Source organism: Labeo rohita, chromosome 13 (assembly GCF_022985175.1).
Source record: "Labeo rohita strain BAU-BD-2019 chromosome 13, IGBB_LRoh.1.0, whole genome shotgun sequence".
Classification (NCBI taxonomy): Eukaryota; Metazoa; Chordata; class Actinopteri; order Cypriniformes; family Cyprinidae; genus Labeo; species Labeo rohita.
Genome location: NC_066881.1, coordinates 2,375,998 through 2,393,842, shown reverse-complemented (window position 1 = coordinate 2,393,842; position 17,845 = coordinate 2,375,998). Strand labels below are relative to the sequence as shown.

General features: G+C 36.3%; 1 protein-coding gene and 1 long non-coding RNA gene across 3 annotated transcripts; one reads left to right on the top strand and one right to left on the bottom strand.

Moving 5' to 3' along the window:
* LOC127174748 (E3 ubiquitin-protein ligase PDZRN3) lies at positions 1-15,898 on the top strand. The gene is made up of 9 exons (XM_051125328.1): positions 1-143; positions 1,105-1,290; positions 1,587-1,826; positions 8,140-8,229; positions 8,451-8,528; positions 10,645-10,938; positions 11,190-11,276; positions 14,158-14,339; positions 14,841-15,898. The coding sequence occupies exons 2-8, from the start codon at positions 1,270-1,272 to the stop codon at positions 14,311-14,313; spliced, it is 966 nt and encodes a 321-aa protein (XP_050981285.1). The 5' UTR covers positions 1-143; positions 1,105-1,269; the 3' UTR covers positions 14,314-14,339; positions 14,841-15,898.
* On the bottom strand, positions 3,106-6,090 carry LOC127174749 (uncharacterized). Of its 2 annotated transcripts, none has more exons than XR_007828902.1 (6): positions 5,488-6,090; positions 5,164-5,217; positions 4,783-4,892; positions 4,437-4,490; positions 4,133-4,254; positions 3,106-3,830 (listed from the first exon to the last, which is right to left on the bottom strand). It is a non-coding gene; the product is annotated as an uncharacterized LOC127174749 (long non-coding RNA). The 2 variants fall into 2 exon arrangements; XR_007828901.1 differs by having other exon boundaries at positions 4,441-4,490.
* Positions 15,899-17,845: the final 1,947 nt, after the last annotated feature.

The following is a 17,845-nucleotide window of genomic DNA, read 5'->3' as shown; positions in this document are numbered from 1 at the left end:
TAGAGATTGAGTGCTTTCTGGTCACTAAGGTAACCTGATCATTTGGACTGTAGACAGAAACAGGAGATGTTTCTTAGAAAGGAAATTAAATAAATCAAATGCCCCTCAGGACTGGACATTAGCCTGTGGTGATTTTATCAGAGGTAAGGGGTGTTGTAAGGCAATATGATAAAAGACACCAAATTTAATTATGTTTGTTTATGAATGATAATGATCAGAAATATATTCAAAAGCAGAGGGTCTCAGGACGGTCTCTATAGTGATGTGCTCCGAACTGAAACACTAATTAATTAAACATTGAACTGTATGCTGGCTATTCTTCTACTAGCTTAGGACATGCTAGTAAGAAAGTAAGAAAGAAAAGAATCTATCTGTCTGTCTGCTTAACAACTAGCTTAGGCCATGCTAGCTTTGTGCTAAAATGTGTTATAAACATGCTAAAATGTTAGCCAATTGTTAAAACATAATAGAAACATAACAATAGGCTAAAGGAAGCCACCATATGGTTTTTCAGATTTTATGATGTCTTGGGTCTTAAATGTTTATTCCCAGATAGCACATGTACATCTGCAAGATGTCTGTTAAAGATCACTTGATCTGGAAAGCATTTGCTGTGTACAAACATCTGACAGACATCTGCAAGATGTCACATTTACATACATTCTAAACCATAAACATCTTAACAACATCTAATAGATGTCTATTTGACTTCTGATAGGAGACGTCCTATAGACATATTGCAGATGAGCAAATGCTCTAAAAATACGTCTTGCAGATGTAAATGCAGACGTCAAATAGACGTCTCTGTGATGTATGTGTGCTATCACAGTTGAGGTCACTTTCTGTCATACTTTCAGACCAGACTTTGTCAAGCCAACGTGCCGACTAAAGTTTGCCCCTAAACTTGACTCATCTAGTCAAACATGGGTGTCTTTTAGCATATTCATAAAAAAAAAAAAAAAAAAAAAAAAAAAAAAAAAAAAGGTTTTTGGATTAATGAGATATGTACCATTCCGTTTCAATCTTACAGTTTGTGTATAGGTGACATTTTTGAAAAGCAAACAGCTGAGTATTTCATCACTTCTGTTCCTGTCTCATCTATAGGGCTGCAGAGCTGCTAAAACCTCTGTGAATAACAGCAGCCACGGCTGGCCCATTCCTGGACTGCGCTGGGTCACAGGAAAGGACCTTCTGTCAGGACTCAGCTTGTTTCCTCTCACCACTGGTGGACATGGCCTCAGCTCCACCCCGGAGAAAGACGCAGAGGAGATGGAAGAGCCGTCTGACGATGTAAGACCAGCATGTTTATATCTGTTTCTGAGGTACGCTGTACCATATTTGGCTTGAGCAAATGAAAATGTCATTACACATCACTATGTTGTTATTTCCTCTGCGGAACATCTACTCCTTGACATTTTCCCCAAAAATATCATGAGCGCAATAGACACTGGCTAGACACTGCTTTTAGAAACAAACACTGTGGCGGTACGATGGTACTTTGATATATATTATGATACTGAGTGAATACCATATTCTTTTACAATTGTATTTACCTTTTATCAAAGTAGACACTGTTTCTCCATCAGTACAGCGTAGGTCATTTCTCAGAGCAGGAGGGAGCGGGACGCAGAACAAAGCCTCAGTGGGGAGAAAACGGCCATGACAGGAAGCTTCAGAGATACAAAACTCAGCGCCTGGTGACCCATCTCCACCGAGACGCCACCCACGACCCAGAGTGCCACACCAGCTCAGAGAGGCTCAGCCATCCGGCTGTGTCTGAACGGCCCAGTTCCCACAAATCGGTGGTTTCACATGTGCCATTAAGAGTAAGAGTACAGACAGCTAATGCACCTACAGATACATCACAGCTGCCACTTCTTCTGTGTGTCATGATAGTCTAGTGATGTAGTTTTATAGAATGCAGAAGGGCCGAGTTGAAATCCTGAAATAATAAGAATGTTTATAATGAACCAAACAACACTGGAGCTTAACTCAACTGCCAGAAATGTTGATTTATAGAAAACAGTGGAACTGACTTTTTGATAACAATGGGAAAAACCCAACCCCAAATAAAATAACAATTATTGCTTAGAATTTAAGCTTTCACTGTAATAATTACTGCAATGTATTCAAAACCAATGACATAATTTTGAACCAAAGTAAGTGATACATTATTAAAGCCAATTCCAGATTATTAAGACTAAATCCTGCATCAATACAGTCTGCCACTGTTCTGTATCTTATATCATATAATTGGACTTACACTTTAACACACTGTATCTGTGAAACAGACTCCATAGTGCATAATTTTCACACAAATCTGGTGTTTTAATGGATATATAAGACATATTAAATGCCAAAACCCTTCAGTGTTGTGTTGACATTAATATTTTGTAACATTTTGGATGGAGACCCCCATCCATCTCACTGAAACTCCTTGGTTCTGCATTAGTCACATAGGCTAAATGACAAGGTTTGGCTTCAAATTTCACCAAAAGGCAACAACATCGGGGAACTAATAATTTTAAAGAGTGGCTTGTCTAAAAACAATCTTTTAACTAAAACTGCCAACATTTATTGAACACTTGATATCCAGAGGCAACTTATTCCACTCGTGCTATTCGAAAATCCATAATATTTTGCATAGTATTAAAAAATGTTTACATTAACTCTTTTATTATCTATGTGCTATTTGAAGCATTTTGGTAACCAACCAAGATGTCAAAATGGGTATCATCCACATGAGTAAAACAATGAATCCCTGAACCTGTTTTATTCAATTATTTTAAGATTTTTATAACTTGCTCATTCATATTCAAGATTAATCAAACATCCAAGAGTTGCAAGCACTCTCAGTAGCCTTGTTCAGCGTATATTACATATAATTCCGTAAAAAAACAGAAAAAGTACTGGCAGCTCATTACCTGGACTTTGTACCGTAAATTTACAGTCTGTTAATTTACAGTCTGCCACCGGTAAAAAACAGGACTTTTTCTGTTTTAATGGTATATTTAGATATTTATATATACATAAAGCAAATAAATCCAGCACAATATACAAATTTGAACATGGTTTATTTTTACTTCATGTAAACGTTCTTAAAAGTGCATTCAATGGCTTTTGTTTGCCTTAAGTGGGTTAGGACTAAACAGCATCAAATACTCAATTCATTTAACAATGTGTCAACTCAGGCAAAATGGCTGTATTATAAAAGACAGTTTAGCTTTAAACAGTAACGGACAGAATTTAAAAAAAGAAAAAAGAAAACATGAGCATCTGTACAATACAGGTGTTGTACTAAAAAGTGGTCACAAAATTTAAACGTCACAATGAGAAACAGTCAAGATTCAAAACTTTTTTTTCTTATAAGAGAAAACAATATTGTTTAGAGGGATAGTTCACACAAAAAAATGCTAATTCAGTCAATTACTCATACCATTCCAAACCCATAAGACTTTCATTCATTTTTAGAACACAAATTAAGAGTATTTTTAGTTAAATCTGGGTACTTTCTGTCCCTCTATTGATTGTCTATGCAACTACCATTTTCAAGGTCCAGAAAGGTATAAAGTATGTGACTCCAGTGGCTTGACAACACAATTTTGAAGTTCATTATAACAGAAATATCATCAAAGTGATGCAATTCATTATAGGGGATGTATTATTTACCATTTAACTGAATGTTTAATGCAAGTGCCATTTTTTTCTATCTAAAAACTCAAATATTACATGGATTTTTTAAATTGTTCATGCAAGAGTCTTGGAGGAACGCACAGCCACTTGGTTGCCTTCATCTCAAACCACGTTTAGGATTTCTTCACAGGAAAATTCTGAAAGAAATGGATATGACAAAAAAATGAAATTAATTAAACTGAACTACAGAGTAATATGCAGGTTGGAGTGGAAAAGTAGTCATACAGTATTTTAAGTTAATTAAATCAACTGCAATCCATAATACTTTCCAATTGTTTACACATTGCTTAACTTACATTTTCAATAGTCTCCATTTGCATCTGTCATATGAGCTTGTCAAATCAACTGTGTCCTAAATTATACTTCATTATTTTCAACTAAATAAACAGCAACACGACCAAATGCTTCATACACTTTTTATAACATACGTGTTGCTTACTTCTGTATGAACTCCAGAGTAAGTGCTGCCTCCTCTGGGTATTTTGTAGCTCACAACCGCAACAGGAAAGATGATTTGTTCATTAACTTCTCAAACGACAGCAATCTTGAACTGCCCATCACCTTAAACAAAAAAGACATTACAAAATGACCATATACATAATGACAAGCATCTTTGAACACCTTTGAAGGCGTGTTCAGCAAACAACTTCACATTGTTGTAAAAGTCAACAGAATAAATGACTCAAAGACTCTATTTTCTTTTCAATATTGAACACTAATGTTAAATGAAATAGAATACAAACCTACTTGGTTTCCTTCATCTCAACCCTCATTTAGGATTTCTTCATAGGAAAACTCTAAAAGAAATGGATAATGATAAAAATGAAATGAATGAAACTGAACTACAGAGTAACATGCAGGTTGGAGATGGAAAATCAATCATACAGTATTTCAAGTTCATTAAAATAACTGCTAACCCTAATACTTGTCAATTAAAATATTTATTTATAAATTGCTTAACTTAAATTTCCAAAAGTCTCCATTTACATCTGTCTTATGAGCTTGTCAGATCATCTGTGTCTTACAATATACTTCATTATTTTCAATTAAATAAACAGATACACATTTCATAACATACGTGTTGCTTACTTCTGTATGAACTCCAATGTAAGTGCCGCCTCTTCTGGGTATTTGTAGCTCACAACCTCAACAGTGGTCATTAACTTCTTCAACGACAGCAATCTTGAACTGCCCATCACCTTAAACACAAAAGACATTACAAAATTACCATATACATAATGACAAGCAGTTTGAACACACCTTATACACACCAGGATAATAACATGCAAAAGTAATCAATCCAATCATTTTGTTAAGGTTAGCACGTTGTGACGTGGCTTCCGACCCATCAAACAGCAAACAACTTCACATTGTTGTGAAAGTCAACAGAATAAATTACTCAATAACGATTTTCTTTCTGATACTTAACACTTATGTTAAATAAAACTGTTAATAAAACAGAATACAAACCCATGATAAGAATGCAGGTGTGCTTGAGATTCACAGTACAGCAGCAATCACGTCCTGTCATTAAAAAAGAAAACGAAAGAAACACAACGGTCATTTTGACATAATGTCGTGTGCATTTGTCCATTAAAGTGATAAAGATAACTTGAGGAGCTAACGTTACTGTCGCGCTGACCTAAAGCGGCATTCTGGCGCGGCTACCGCGCGTCGGACGCCTGTTTACAGTCGCTTCACAGACAGCTTGCTAGTAACGTTACCGAATTAGTTTGTGTTTTCATTTTATCTTCCGTGTGTGTGTAAAACAGACAATAAAAGGTCAAAACTTACCTCATTTGGCAGAAAACTCCACGAGGAAGATGTCTGACGATATGCAGAGAAATGTTGAGTGCGACAGCTCCGACGTTCATTTGCCAAACAAGCCAGACAGCAACTAAGTTAACCTTACGTAAACAATTTATGTGACATTTAACTCGTTTACCACGAAGAGTATATGAAAAACATGTTTTCCACATTCGAAAGCCGACATTAAAATGAAACTTTGACCGAGAAACTCTCCGCATCTTCTCTTCACTGTTTTGGCGCCTATGTAAGCCACCGTTCTTGTTCCCACAATGCAAATCGTAATTCAAAAATACGGAAAAACACCTGTAAAAACCAAAAACGGAAAATTTCCTGTAATTATTAGGGTATATTGTACTGTATTTTTACGGATTTTTTTTTACAGTGTAGAACCAAATAGTTTTTATTCCAGGTTTATTTTTTATCTTACTTTAACAAGCTCATCACCCAGTTTCTCCTGCATTCTACTGAATGATTTTTATCTGTTCTGCACACGCAGAAGTATAATATACATGAAAATGTCACTCCCAAAACTTTGTGGTGTGTTCACTACCAGTCAAAAGTTTAAGATTTTAAATGTTTTTTTTAAAGTCTCTTCTGCTCACCAAGCCTGCATTTATTTAATCCAAAGTACAGCAAACCAGTAAATTTTTGAAATAGTTCTATTCAAAATCACTGTTTTCTGTGTTAATATATTTTAAAATGCAATTTATTCCTGTGATTTCAAAGCTGAATTTTTAGCATCATTACTCAAGTCACACGATCCTTCAGAAATCATTATAATATTCTGATTTGCTGAGTAGAAAACAGCTAAGTAGATTTTTTTTCAGGTTTCTTTGACGAATATAAAACGTTCAGAAGAACAGCATTTATCTGAAATAGAAATCTTTTTTAAAGGGGTCATCAGATGCTAAGTTCACTTTTACATGTTGTTTGAACATTAATATGTGTTGGCAGTGTATGTACAAATCTACCCTATAATGATAAAAATCCATGCAGTGTTTTTTAATTAATCTGTAAAAATAATATCCCCTTTTTCAAATCGAGCCATTCTCAGATGTGTCACACCGACAGAGGCCGCTCCCACGATAGTTGATTGACATGAGCGTTTTACCTCAGATCAGCTGTCACAGTCCCTTTGTTTCGTTGCCTGAGCAGGAATGTAAGTTAGACAAGAATATCTCTGATTGAGCGATTGAGGTGTTGTGTTGCTGGATGTAATAATGAACATAGTGGTCGTCATTTACTCCCGACATCTGAGCCGCTGAAGATGCAGTGGATTACATTTGTTTGTGAAGGGAATGCGGCTCCCGATCTACATATATCCGTCTATGTTCGTGCGAATCATTCATGATCCAGCTTCACTTACAGCAGAAGTGTGTATAATTGTTTTTTTATGAATCTTCGCGATCGCCTTTCCTAATAATGTGCTAGTTAGCAAGTTTAGCGGCTAAAACAGTAAACAGACTCGTCTTTCCACAGAGAGAAGAGAGGGGCGGGGCGAGCAGAGCTCATTTGCATTTAAAGCAGCCTCGACCAGAATGGGATGATTTTTGCAGAGCTGATTTTGGCAAGGTAAAAAAAAAAAAACATTTTTAACCAAAGTATATTAGAGACTTTTCATTAAGACCCTAAAGAATCATATCAACTTGTGAAAGATGGGCATCCGATGACCCGTTTAACATTATAAATGTCTTTATCATCACCTTTGATCAATTTAGAGCATCCTTGCTAAATAAAAGTGTTAATTTCTATAATTTCTTTCCCCCAAAGAAATAAATAATACTGACTACAAGCTTTTGAATGGTATAGTGTATAATGTTACAAAAGCTTTTTATTTCAGATGATCTTTGGAGCTGATCCTTGGATTATTCATTAAAGAATCTTGAAAAAATGTACTCAACTGTTTTAAATATTGCTAATAATAATAATAATAATAATAATAAATGTTTATTGAACTGGAATCAGCATATTAGAATGATTTCTGAAGGATCACGTGACACTGAAGACTGGAGTAATGATGTTGAAAATTGAGCTTCGATCACAGGAATAAATTACATTTAAAATATATATTCAAATAGAAAGCAGCTATTTTAAGTAGTAAAAATATTTCCAAATTAACGCAGGCTTGGTGAGCAGAAGAGAATTTTTAAAAACATAAAAAATCTTACTGTTTAAAAATTTTTGAATGGTAGTGTATGTGAGCAATACGTTAATATTTACTTCAGATGGATTAAATATGTATGCTGTTAAATTTAATACAATGATTTCATTTGACATTCATCTGCTCTGCATTATTTATAAAGATGGGATCAGAATCCCAACTTGGCTGGATCTCAGGCAAACCCCACAGATGACAGTATTGAATAGAATGAGAAAGAATGGCAGAGAGATGCAGACGGGGAGGTGCTTCAAATTGCACATAAACTATTTAAGAGAGGTCTGAGGCTCTCGCTTATTAATGAACTTTTAAACTAAACTCAATGGTTTCAACTAAATTACTTTCTAATTTATATGTTTTGTGTTAGACTCTGACTGTATTAGTATAAGGTGAGGTAGGTGATTCCGCCCCAATTCATTCTGTAATACAGTTATACTGGAGTTTGACTCTTCGTGTTACAGTGTTTTCTGTCCCTCCAGCTACAGATCAAAGTGAACGGACAGAGAGGAGGACTGGGAATTTGTATTGCAGGAGGGAAAGGCTCCTTGCCGTACAAAGAGAATGATGAGGTAGGCCTTATCTTCCCCATAGCTCCACCGCCTGAATCTCATTACACACTATTACTATCATAGTCCTGCGGGTCTATTTACAATAAAATATACACATGGACTGGAATGCTAACATGCATCCAGCCAGCAATTCAACTGATGATATGAGTGTGCCTGATTTCCTTACCCCATAACTAGTCATTTCCTTCTGGGCACTGATTGATTTGTTTTCTTCATGTCAGGGTGTTTTCATCTCCAGAGTGTCTAAAGGCGGACCGGCGGAGAAGGCCGGGGTTCATGTTGGGGACAGAGTGTTGGAGGTAAAATCAAGGATCCTATTGTACATATACTGCTAGCAATATATTGATTTAATGACTAATTGAGAAGCATGGGTACAACTGAGAATACATGCCTTCAGAGATACAATACAATTAATGACTCTTGATTTTGTGTGTGTTTGTGTGTGTCCTGTTATTCCCAATGTTATTGGGACAAAATGTTTTTTTTTTTTTTTTTGGGGGGGGTTCATTGTGCATAGTGCCAATTAATCTCAATCAAAGTGCAGATTGTTTGTTTTTTATTTAAAGTAAAAAAAAAAAAAAAAAAAAAAAAAGAAATAAAAAATACAGCTAACACAATAAAACACAATAAAAACATGATAATATAATAAAAAAACAAGATAAAAAAAATTACAGCAATATTTCAAAATGTTATTACAATATAAAATAATGTGTGTTTTTTTTTTTTATATATACTTTAAAATATTATTTATTCCTGTGATGCAAGGCTGGATTTTCATCAGGTGTTACTCCAGTCTTAAGTGTCACATGGTCCTTCAGAAATCATTCTAATATGCTGATTTATTATTAGAATTATCAGTGTTGGAAACAGTTGTGCTGCCAAATATTTTGTTTTTTTTTGGAACCGGTCTTTTTTTTTTCGGGATTATTTGATGAATAACAAGTTAAAAAGAAAAGCATTGATCCAAAATATAAATCTTTTCTAGCATTGTAAATCTATGCTATCACTTTTTATTAATTTAACACATCCTTGGTGAATAAAAGTATTAATTTCTTTAAAAACAAAAAACAAAAAAACAAAAAAAAACAAAAAGAAAGAATAACAATGTACTGACCCCAGACTTTTGAACAGTAGTGTATATTGTTAGAAAACCTTTCTATTTAAAATAAATGCTGTTCTCTTTAACCTTTTATAAATGAAATGAATTAATTCAGCAGCACAACTGTTTCCAGCACTGATAATAAATCAGCATATTAGAATGATTTTTGAAGGATCATGTGACACTGAACACTGGAGTAATGATACTGAAGATTCAACTTTAATTACAGATATAATTAAATTTCACAATTATTAGTTTATTTAGTTTAAATTTTTTAATCTCGATCGTGAATGTTGTTCTTTTCATGCGTATTTAATGCATAAAGTGACTTTTATTTATTCAAGTGCAATACAATGTGAAAGAAGACCACGCTGATCGCTGTGCTGTCATGTACATAATTTGGATAGATTCTGCCAAATGACACATGAGTTTGAGCACTGTATTGCATATGTATTTCTCCTAATGTTTGACCTTATCAGAATGGATGTAGTTGTTTCTCTGACGGCCATTGGAGGGCGTTATCACACAGATGCTGATGAAGAGTTTATTATGACCCCATGAGCCTTAAAGCAACAGGCAGCCAAGGCAGCATTGTGGGGGGAAAGTATTTAGACTTGCAAGTCACGCTTACAGTTGTGTTGGTGGCACTGCATTAAAGAAAGATAGCACAAGCACATTTTTCAAACAGGAAGAGTTTTTTACATGTCAGTTTGCGCTATTTTCTCTTATCCTTAGTTTACATGCAGTGACAGCTAGAAGTCAAAAGCCATTCATAGGTTTATTTCCCTTAAAAGAGTTAACGCAGTGGCTCTGCGGTGCTTTCAACACACAATCCCAAACCATTCAGCAGTGAGTCTAGCGACTATCCTGAGCTGCAACATCAAAGGCACCAGACAAGGGAAGGAAAATAGACATAAGCCTATTTCATGCTGTTTAGGGCTCTCTAAAAATAAGGTACTGGTAAAACATCTCGTACAATAGAAGGAGATTTTTTGGAATTAGATGTCACTTGCAAAAGGGCCTAACTGCAGCTGACCAGCAAACCCCTGACCTACTGGGACAGCCTGTTTTTTTCTTTCTATAAATGCCAGATGAACAAATCTTTCCCAAACCTATTTGGAAACAGTCATTTTCTCTGCAATTTTGTTTGGTTACACTCATGGTGCGGAAACGACATCTTCCCCCTGAAGATCCCAGGTCATTTCCTCATATAAATGGTTGGCATTTTCTCATTCCTTGGCTTTCGTGGTCTTTCTGTCACCTTTCAGCCTCTTTCCCTCAAATCACCGCAGCTCAATTTTCATTTGTGCCACCAGGTCAATGGCCAAAACATGCAGGAGGTCAGCCACCATGAGGCTGTCAGCGTCCTGAGGAATGCTGGGAGCTGCATAAAAATTAAAGTGCTGCGGGAGAGATGTGTGCCCGTGGAGCCGAGTGTGCATGAGAGATCTGACACCATGGAGACAGCAGACCCCCAGGTCAGCCAAGAGTGGGATGTTACCATGAGCAATAACAGATCAAGTGGTCCACAATCCTCCACTGATCCCACGCTGGACTGCAGCTCAATGACCAACAGGATAGAAGCTAACGTCTGCAATGGAAATGGACCGGTAGGCTCTAGGTCAAGAGTGTTAAGATTATAAGAACAGAGAGAGAGACAAAGATAAAAAAAAAGAGAGATCTTTGTGGTTCTATTATATGAGCCAGTGGAGTAAAAGCGGTCAAATGATGAGAAATGGCATTAGAAACAGTTACACCCATTTTAATGCATTTCTTTTTTTATTATTAAGATCAATACAAACATTTTGTATCTGCTTATTTTCTAGTTTCCCTCTTGATACTTTTCATATTATTTTGTCAGAACGATCCAGTACAGGACTTACGGCAGACGAAAGACACGGAGACCTTCAAAAATAATGCCCTACAGGTTGTGAAAAATACCATGACGGTACGTGTGAAGGATAGAATGTGTTTCTTTGTGGATGTGTGTGTTTTTTCAATGAAATCTCAGGAAAGCCTTTTATCAATGTTATGTCCTTTATTCTGAGGCAATGCATACCTCTATACAAAACATTTCTGGTTGTCCTTCTCTCACCAAGTCTTGGTGAAGAAATGTAATTCTAAAGCATGTTACAATAGACTCAGAAAGAAAAAAATGCAGAAACAGAAACTGTAACCAATTCTAAACAAACATTGTCCTACCTGACAATGAGCTACATGTATTATCTACATTTGGAGAATTAATCTGGGTATCTCCTTGGTAAGATATCAGATATCATCTTATTTTCCAGAACAATTATAGTTGTGCTTTTCTGAATTTATATTGCTTTCACGAGTTCGCCTGCCCATCCAGTCCTGATGGGCAATGGTAAACAAACTTGGCTTACTGTCCTTAATGGAGGCTCGAACCCGAGGCTTGGCTTGAGCGCCGAGTTCAACCCCCCGTTGCGATATTACCTAGAGGAAGAATAACAGAAATAGAGGAGGAGAAGGGGAGGTGGAGTGATGCCGGAAGAACTGAGGCTGAGACGGTGCAATGAGAGATGCTTATGTAAGCTCGTAATGATGATTGACAGGACTGAATGATTAGGCTCCTCCCGAACCTACATTTGGAACTTCATTTAAAGTCGGCATTTAACAGACATCGCATTCCTCTTTTTTCCCCCCAATCATGCCATATAGCCGAGTGATACAGATTCTCAAATAAGAAAGATGTAGGGCAAGACCATTGTCCATTGGGAGTTGATTTGATCGCTAGACTGTTGTCATTTTCTGATTTTCTGCGATGTAAGTGACAGGTTGCTGGAGGGAAGACCACATGAAAATAATGATGAGCACAGGTCAAGCAATATAAAATAAGAATTGTCTATTTTGATTTCATGGTGACTTTAAAAATATTTAGTTCATTTTATGAATAAAAATGAATTACATAATTTACTGGAAAACAAGATGAGACACTGATTATGATTTTTTTTCTTTTTTTTTTCTTTTTTTTTTTTTTTTGCAGATAACTTAAATCTATTTTTTCAGAGTACCTATAGGAAAGAAAAATATATCTCAATACTTTCACTTACAAAAAACTTTTGTGTTCCTCTGACAAACTTGCAAAACTGGTGGTGGAAAAAATATGAAATATATATATATTTTAAAATGCTTTTGTAATGCAGAGTTTCAATACTTTTGTGAGAGACTGCAAAAGTATTTAAATGTAAGTTTTCCTCCCATCTTATGTATAATTTTTTTTTCTTGTCATCATGTCACCTTGGGGGCTCCATAGATTTTTCTACCTGATATGTGCACCCTTGACAGGTCTATAAAATGTGTTAATGGTCTTGATAATTTTTTTTTTATATGCTCCAGTGTGAGCCATTGTAAAAACATTACCTTTTTCTTGATGTAATCACCTGAGTGGCAAACTTGCATAAGATATTAAAGAAGTCCACTTCCAGAACAAAGATTCACATATAATGTACTCACCCCCTTGTCATCCAAGATGTTCATGTCTTTCTTTCTTCAGCCGTAACAAAATTATGTTTTTTGAAGGAAACATTTCAGGATTTTTCTTGAATATAATGGACTGATATGGTGCCCCGAGTTTGAATTTCCAAAATGCAGTTTAAATGCGGCTTCAAACGATCCCAAATGCTGTTGTAAACGATCCCAGCCGAGTAAGAAGGGTCTTATATAGCGAAACGATCGGTTATTTAAAAAAAAAAAAATACAATTTATATACTTTTTAATCTCAAACACTCGTCTTGTCTTACTCTCCGTGAACTCTGTTTTGTTCTGGTTCATGACAGTTAGGGTAAAAACTCCCGAAAAACTACCATCTCATGTTCTCCCTCAACTTCAAAACTGTCCTATATCACTGTTTTAGCTTTTTTATTAAGGGTGTTTGATCTTCTTTGCATGTTCACTTTGCAAAGACTGTGTCGATACTTGTAGGATGATTTTAAAATGATTTTTGAAGTTGAGGGAGAAAATATGATTGGAGTTTTTCGACATACCCTAACTGTCTTGAGTCAGAATGCACAGAGTTCAGCGTTTGACATTTAAATTGCATTTTTTTAATGAAAATAACCAATTGTTTCGCTAGATAAGACCCTTCTTCCTCGGCTGGGATTGTTTACAACCGCATTTTGGATCGTTTGAAGCCGCATTTAAACTGGATTTTGGAAGTTCAAAATCGGGGCACCATGTCAGTCCATTATATGGAGAAAAATCCTAAAATGTTTCCCTCAAAAAAAATTTCTTTACGGCTATAAAAAAAAGACATGAACATCTTGGATGACAAGGGGGTGAGTACATTATATGTGAATTGTTGTTCTGGAAGTGGACTTCTTTAAATTGAACTAAACTAGGTTTAGCTTCTTTTCACACCAGACACAAACATTAGGCATTAGCAAAGTTTTAGAATAGAACTGCTTCCTTTGTATGGAATTGTTGGTGTGTAGATCTGATCTTGTCGAGTCTGTCTGGGATTACATGAAAAAACAATCAAACAAAATTTTTTTTTTCAATTGCACAAGAACTATGTCTTCACTGACAGAAATGTATCTGCCAGGTATTTTAAAGGCAAGGTGTTGTCATACCAAATGCTGATTTCATTTAGTTAAATGAAATTAACTGAAAAGCAGAAAAGAGGAAGTAGAAAATGTCAAATGATTTTTGTTCTACATAATAAGAGCTTAAAAGGAAAATCTCGTAGCCATAGCAAGAATGATAAAATTAAATAAGTGGCTAATTTGAAATGTCAGTTCCTGATAGCTCTGTGAAATCTGTGACATCTTTTTTCCCTCTCTTCTCACTTCATTGTGACCCTTTAACAGATACCTCGGATTATCCTGACTCACCCCTCTACCTCAGATGAAGACGTGGAGCCCCTGACGCAGGGCCCCGACGATGGAGATTTTGATTCTGACTTCAGTGACTCGGACAGTCACATCTACTCTGACTGTCTGAACAGCGCTTTCTATCCTCTGTGAAAGATAGAGAAGCACACAGGCTCAAGGTTTTTCATTTCTTTTCATGCTTTTCATTTAATTTGTTATTTAAAATTAATTTACCCTAATGAATTGCATCACTTTCGTATAGCCGCTTTCTTTGCGATTTCCGCGAGATAATTATACTTAACAAAGAGCATGTGGTTATTAGCATGACATCAACAGATCCAGCTTGTGGCTTTATTCATCCACAGACGTAAACATGCTAAATAGATCTCAGATTTGCATGGAAGCGCTAACGGTACAGAATTGATCAGGAAACGGTCTGCGACGTGAATCATTATATTTACACAACACAACAGCACAAATAATCACTGTCACCTGAAATTGAAAAGCTGAGATGAACAGAGAACTTAATTTAACTGTAGATTTCTATCGGGTAGCTGCCAGACTTCAGTCAATTACGCAGATAATTTTTGTGCGCTGCAAAGATAACAAATGTGTTCTTTTTTTCCAGAAAATAAGTTCTCGGACCAGGCTTAATACCCTCTCTCTCTTTGTGAATTCAGATGTCTGTGTCCTTCGGTTAAGTGAAATTGTTCTGGCTGTGGTCCACAATCGCTGGAGCAGAAAATGAGTGACGCGGGATCGATACTTCAGGCAAAGTCCACAGTAACATGATGCTTGCATCAATAAAAGTCTGAACTGTTTGGAACACCACTGTGTGAAGGCGATATAGAGAAAGTGGGAAGTAAATATATATTATTTTTCTAAAATGTTGCTTTTTCAAGTTCTACACGCTCTTAGACCTTACTTGCTTTGTGTATGCTTCATTTAAATGTTTTTACTTGCATCATTTATAAGTTGCCAAAAGTGAAATAAACTTTAAAAATGTCATTGTGCCGGTCAGGTGTATAATGCTTTGAATGATATCTCTGAAGCGTAGAGCTGTTGTGAATATTTTGACGTGGATATCCAACCTAGCAGCACAGGAGGCAACTAAACCACTGAACCACAGTGATCTGTGAAGACCACTGACAGATCACAGACTTCTCTTTAAATGTATTTGCTAGTCCAGCATAATAAGTAATGGAATTTTGATTTGTAATATGATAGTAAAGGTCTGCACCATGCAGAAAGATGTTAGATGTCAATATAAAATCCAAGATTAGTAGTCGGCAAAACAGCAAAACATAAAATGTTTGCATAACAGGTGATTTTCACAAAACCTCCCAAGAATATGTCATATGTCAAAATCTATATGAAAAAAAAAAAACATTTAGAATTTATATTTAATATTTATAAAAATATCAATTTTTAGGACCATTAAGATTGCTGGCATTGTATCATGATAAAGCACCCTCCCAAACTACTGCCATAATCACAAAGTATCATTATTAAAATGCAAAAATACATAGATAGTAGTGTTTGTTGTGCTGCCTGGTTAATTAAGCTGCTATTGTATATAATGAGAAAAAAAGCTTTATTTTTGGGGTGAAATGTGACTGGACATGTATTCATGAGATTCATCCTGATGTAATATGTCTGTGTGGGTCATGGCTGTGTTTAGGCTGTTGTTAATTGTATATTTAGTATGCTAAGCTTACAGAGGATGGGGGTCACTGTGACCACAGGGGAAATAAAAGCATTATTTTCCACACTGTCAATCTGCCGCTCATGCAAACATACACTTTCTCCCTCAGGGCTGGGGCTGTTCTCTCCTCTTGGCCTTGTGCTTTGGTAACGTTATCCCTCTTTACTCGATGCTTTATCAATGTATTCATCAATCATATGAGGTGATGATTTGTCAATATCATTACCAACTCTGTGAAAGCACATGTGAGATATATTGATTAGTCTCGGTTGCTTCTCCTGCGTGGTTGTGCTTCAGGCTTTAATGACGGGTCTTGTTTAGCACCTCTACATCTGCATTTATGCATTTGGCAGAGGCTTTCATCCAAGGCGACTTAGGCCCTGTTTACGCCGGGTATTAGCATCCAGCTCGGGTAACCAATCACTAGCGAACAGCTGAGACAGATCGGCGAATGCACACGGCGTAATATGCGTTCCCTGTGCACTGCTGATTGGATTTTGAGGGAACAGTCTACTATATCAAGTGTGTTACTGAATGTCGAAGGATAAAATCATGAAATTTTGGCATATTTTGATCTTAAAAATATTTTCAAATGTTTATGACTGGTAAGTCACTGTCATTTCATTCGATCACCAAGTGCATTCAAAAGTATATTATCAGTATGTGTGTTCCTAAATCTATGACCTTCATATTGAAGGTCACCATGTCCACCATGTTTTTATATTTCTTTTTGTCTAATTATGTCTGTTTTATTTTTTTCTACTTCCATATTCTTTGTCAGTTCCAGCGATGAATTTCCATTCTATGAATATGGATAACATGTAATGGACTGACAGTTCTGGCCAGAAAAATTTCATTCGAAGCAATTTGCATTCAAAAAGCGAATAGTCACATGGAATGTACAATCCTGGTGGTTTACTGGAGCATACTTAGAAGGTGAATAAAATGGTCTCTTTTTTTTTTTTTTTTTTTTTAAATAATCTGGCCATTTTTGCTAAATTGAATGACATAACATTAGGTGTGTTTTAAAACTAAACCTGAAATTGGTTAGACAATCTAGCACTGTCCCTTTCTCTGGAGCATGCAGAGCTAATTTAGCACAGCATGTGCCTGTCTCTAAATTATAGCGTCAGTGATGTGGATATAGGGTAATCTTAAAGGGAATACTTTGAGCATTGCTAGAAGCCAATCTTTTAATTGATTCCTCTAAGCTTAAGAGAATGTGTGCTCTTCAACCCTCTTTCTGAATGAATTTGAGCTTCTTAAAATACAACCCAATGGCTTTCCTTGCAGTAAAAACAAGTCCTTGAGCGCATCTGCAGGCATATTTGCGTGTTTTTTGTGGGTTTACAGTGCACATGCCTATATATAGCATTTTTATTAAACCGTGCTGCTTTCTTTTACATGCTACACCTGCCTGCTTGATTGCCAGATAAACTTTGTCAAAACCTAATTTCTGAGTCTATCGAACAGCTTGACAGGAAAAGAAAATGACCCATTTGGTTGCCATGACAAAATGCTGTCCTCCAAAATTTGACTCGGCTATATCAGGGGGAACAGAGAAAACATTTCATCACGCTGTGCCACAAAGGTGATCCGTGTGACTCTGATGCGTAGGCGGAATCGCATGACTCGGAGGTTACAGAGCTGCCACCCCCTCTCCGTGAGTGATTATTCCAGCGTTAGGAGGCTTACGGAGGTGCACTGAGTGACGGACAGTACCAGCTGCGGCTAGAATGCACACACGCCGCGCTGCGAAGATTGCGGCCCCTTCTTTCAGACTGCGTTTACTGGCGTGGTTGAGAATAATTACAGGAGGTGGACGCTGCAGGTGGATACACACCAGAATAGTAAATAGATTTGTTTGGAAACACTTGATGATTCATTATTTTGAAGTTGAACACTGAATACGCCAGACGACTGAAGCACTACCTATGTTTACTGATTAGCCAGGGCGATTTGTCTTTTTTCCCTTCCTTT

Bases quoted from the DNA above. Each gene is read 5' to 3' on its own strand.
- LOC127174748 (XM_051125328.1), top strand. From the start codon at position 1,270: ATGGAAGAGCCGTCTGACGAT. The intron at 8,230-8,450 runs GTAGGCCTTATC...TCTTCATGTCAG, and splicing joins CGTACAAAGAGAATGATGAG to GGTGTTTTCATCTCCAGAGT. The intron at 10,939-11,189 runs GTAGGCTCTAGG...TTATTTTGTCAG, and splicing joins TCTGCAATGGAAATGGACCG to AACGATCCAGTACAGGACTT.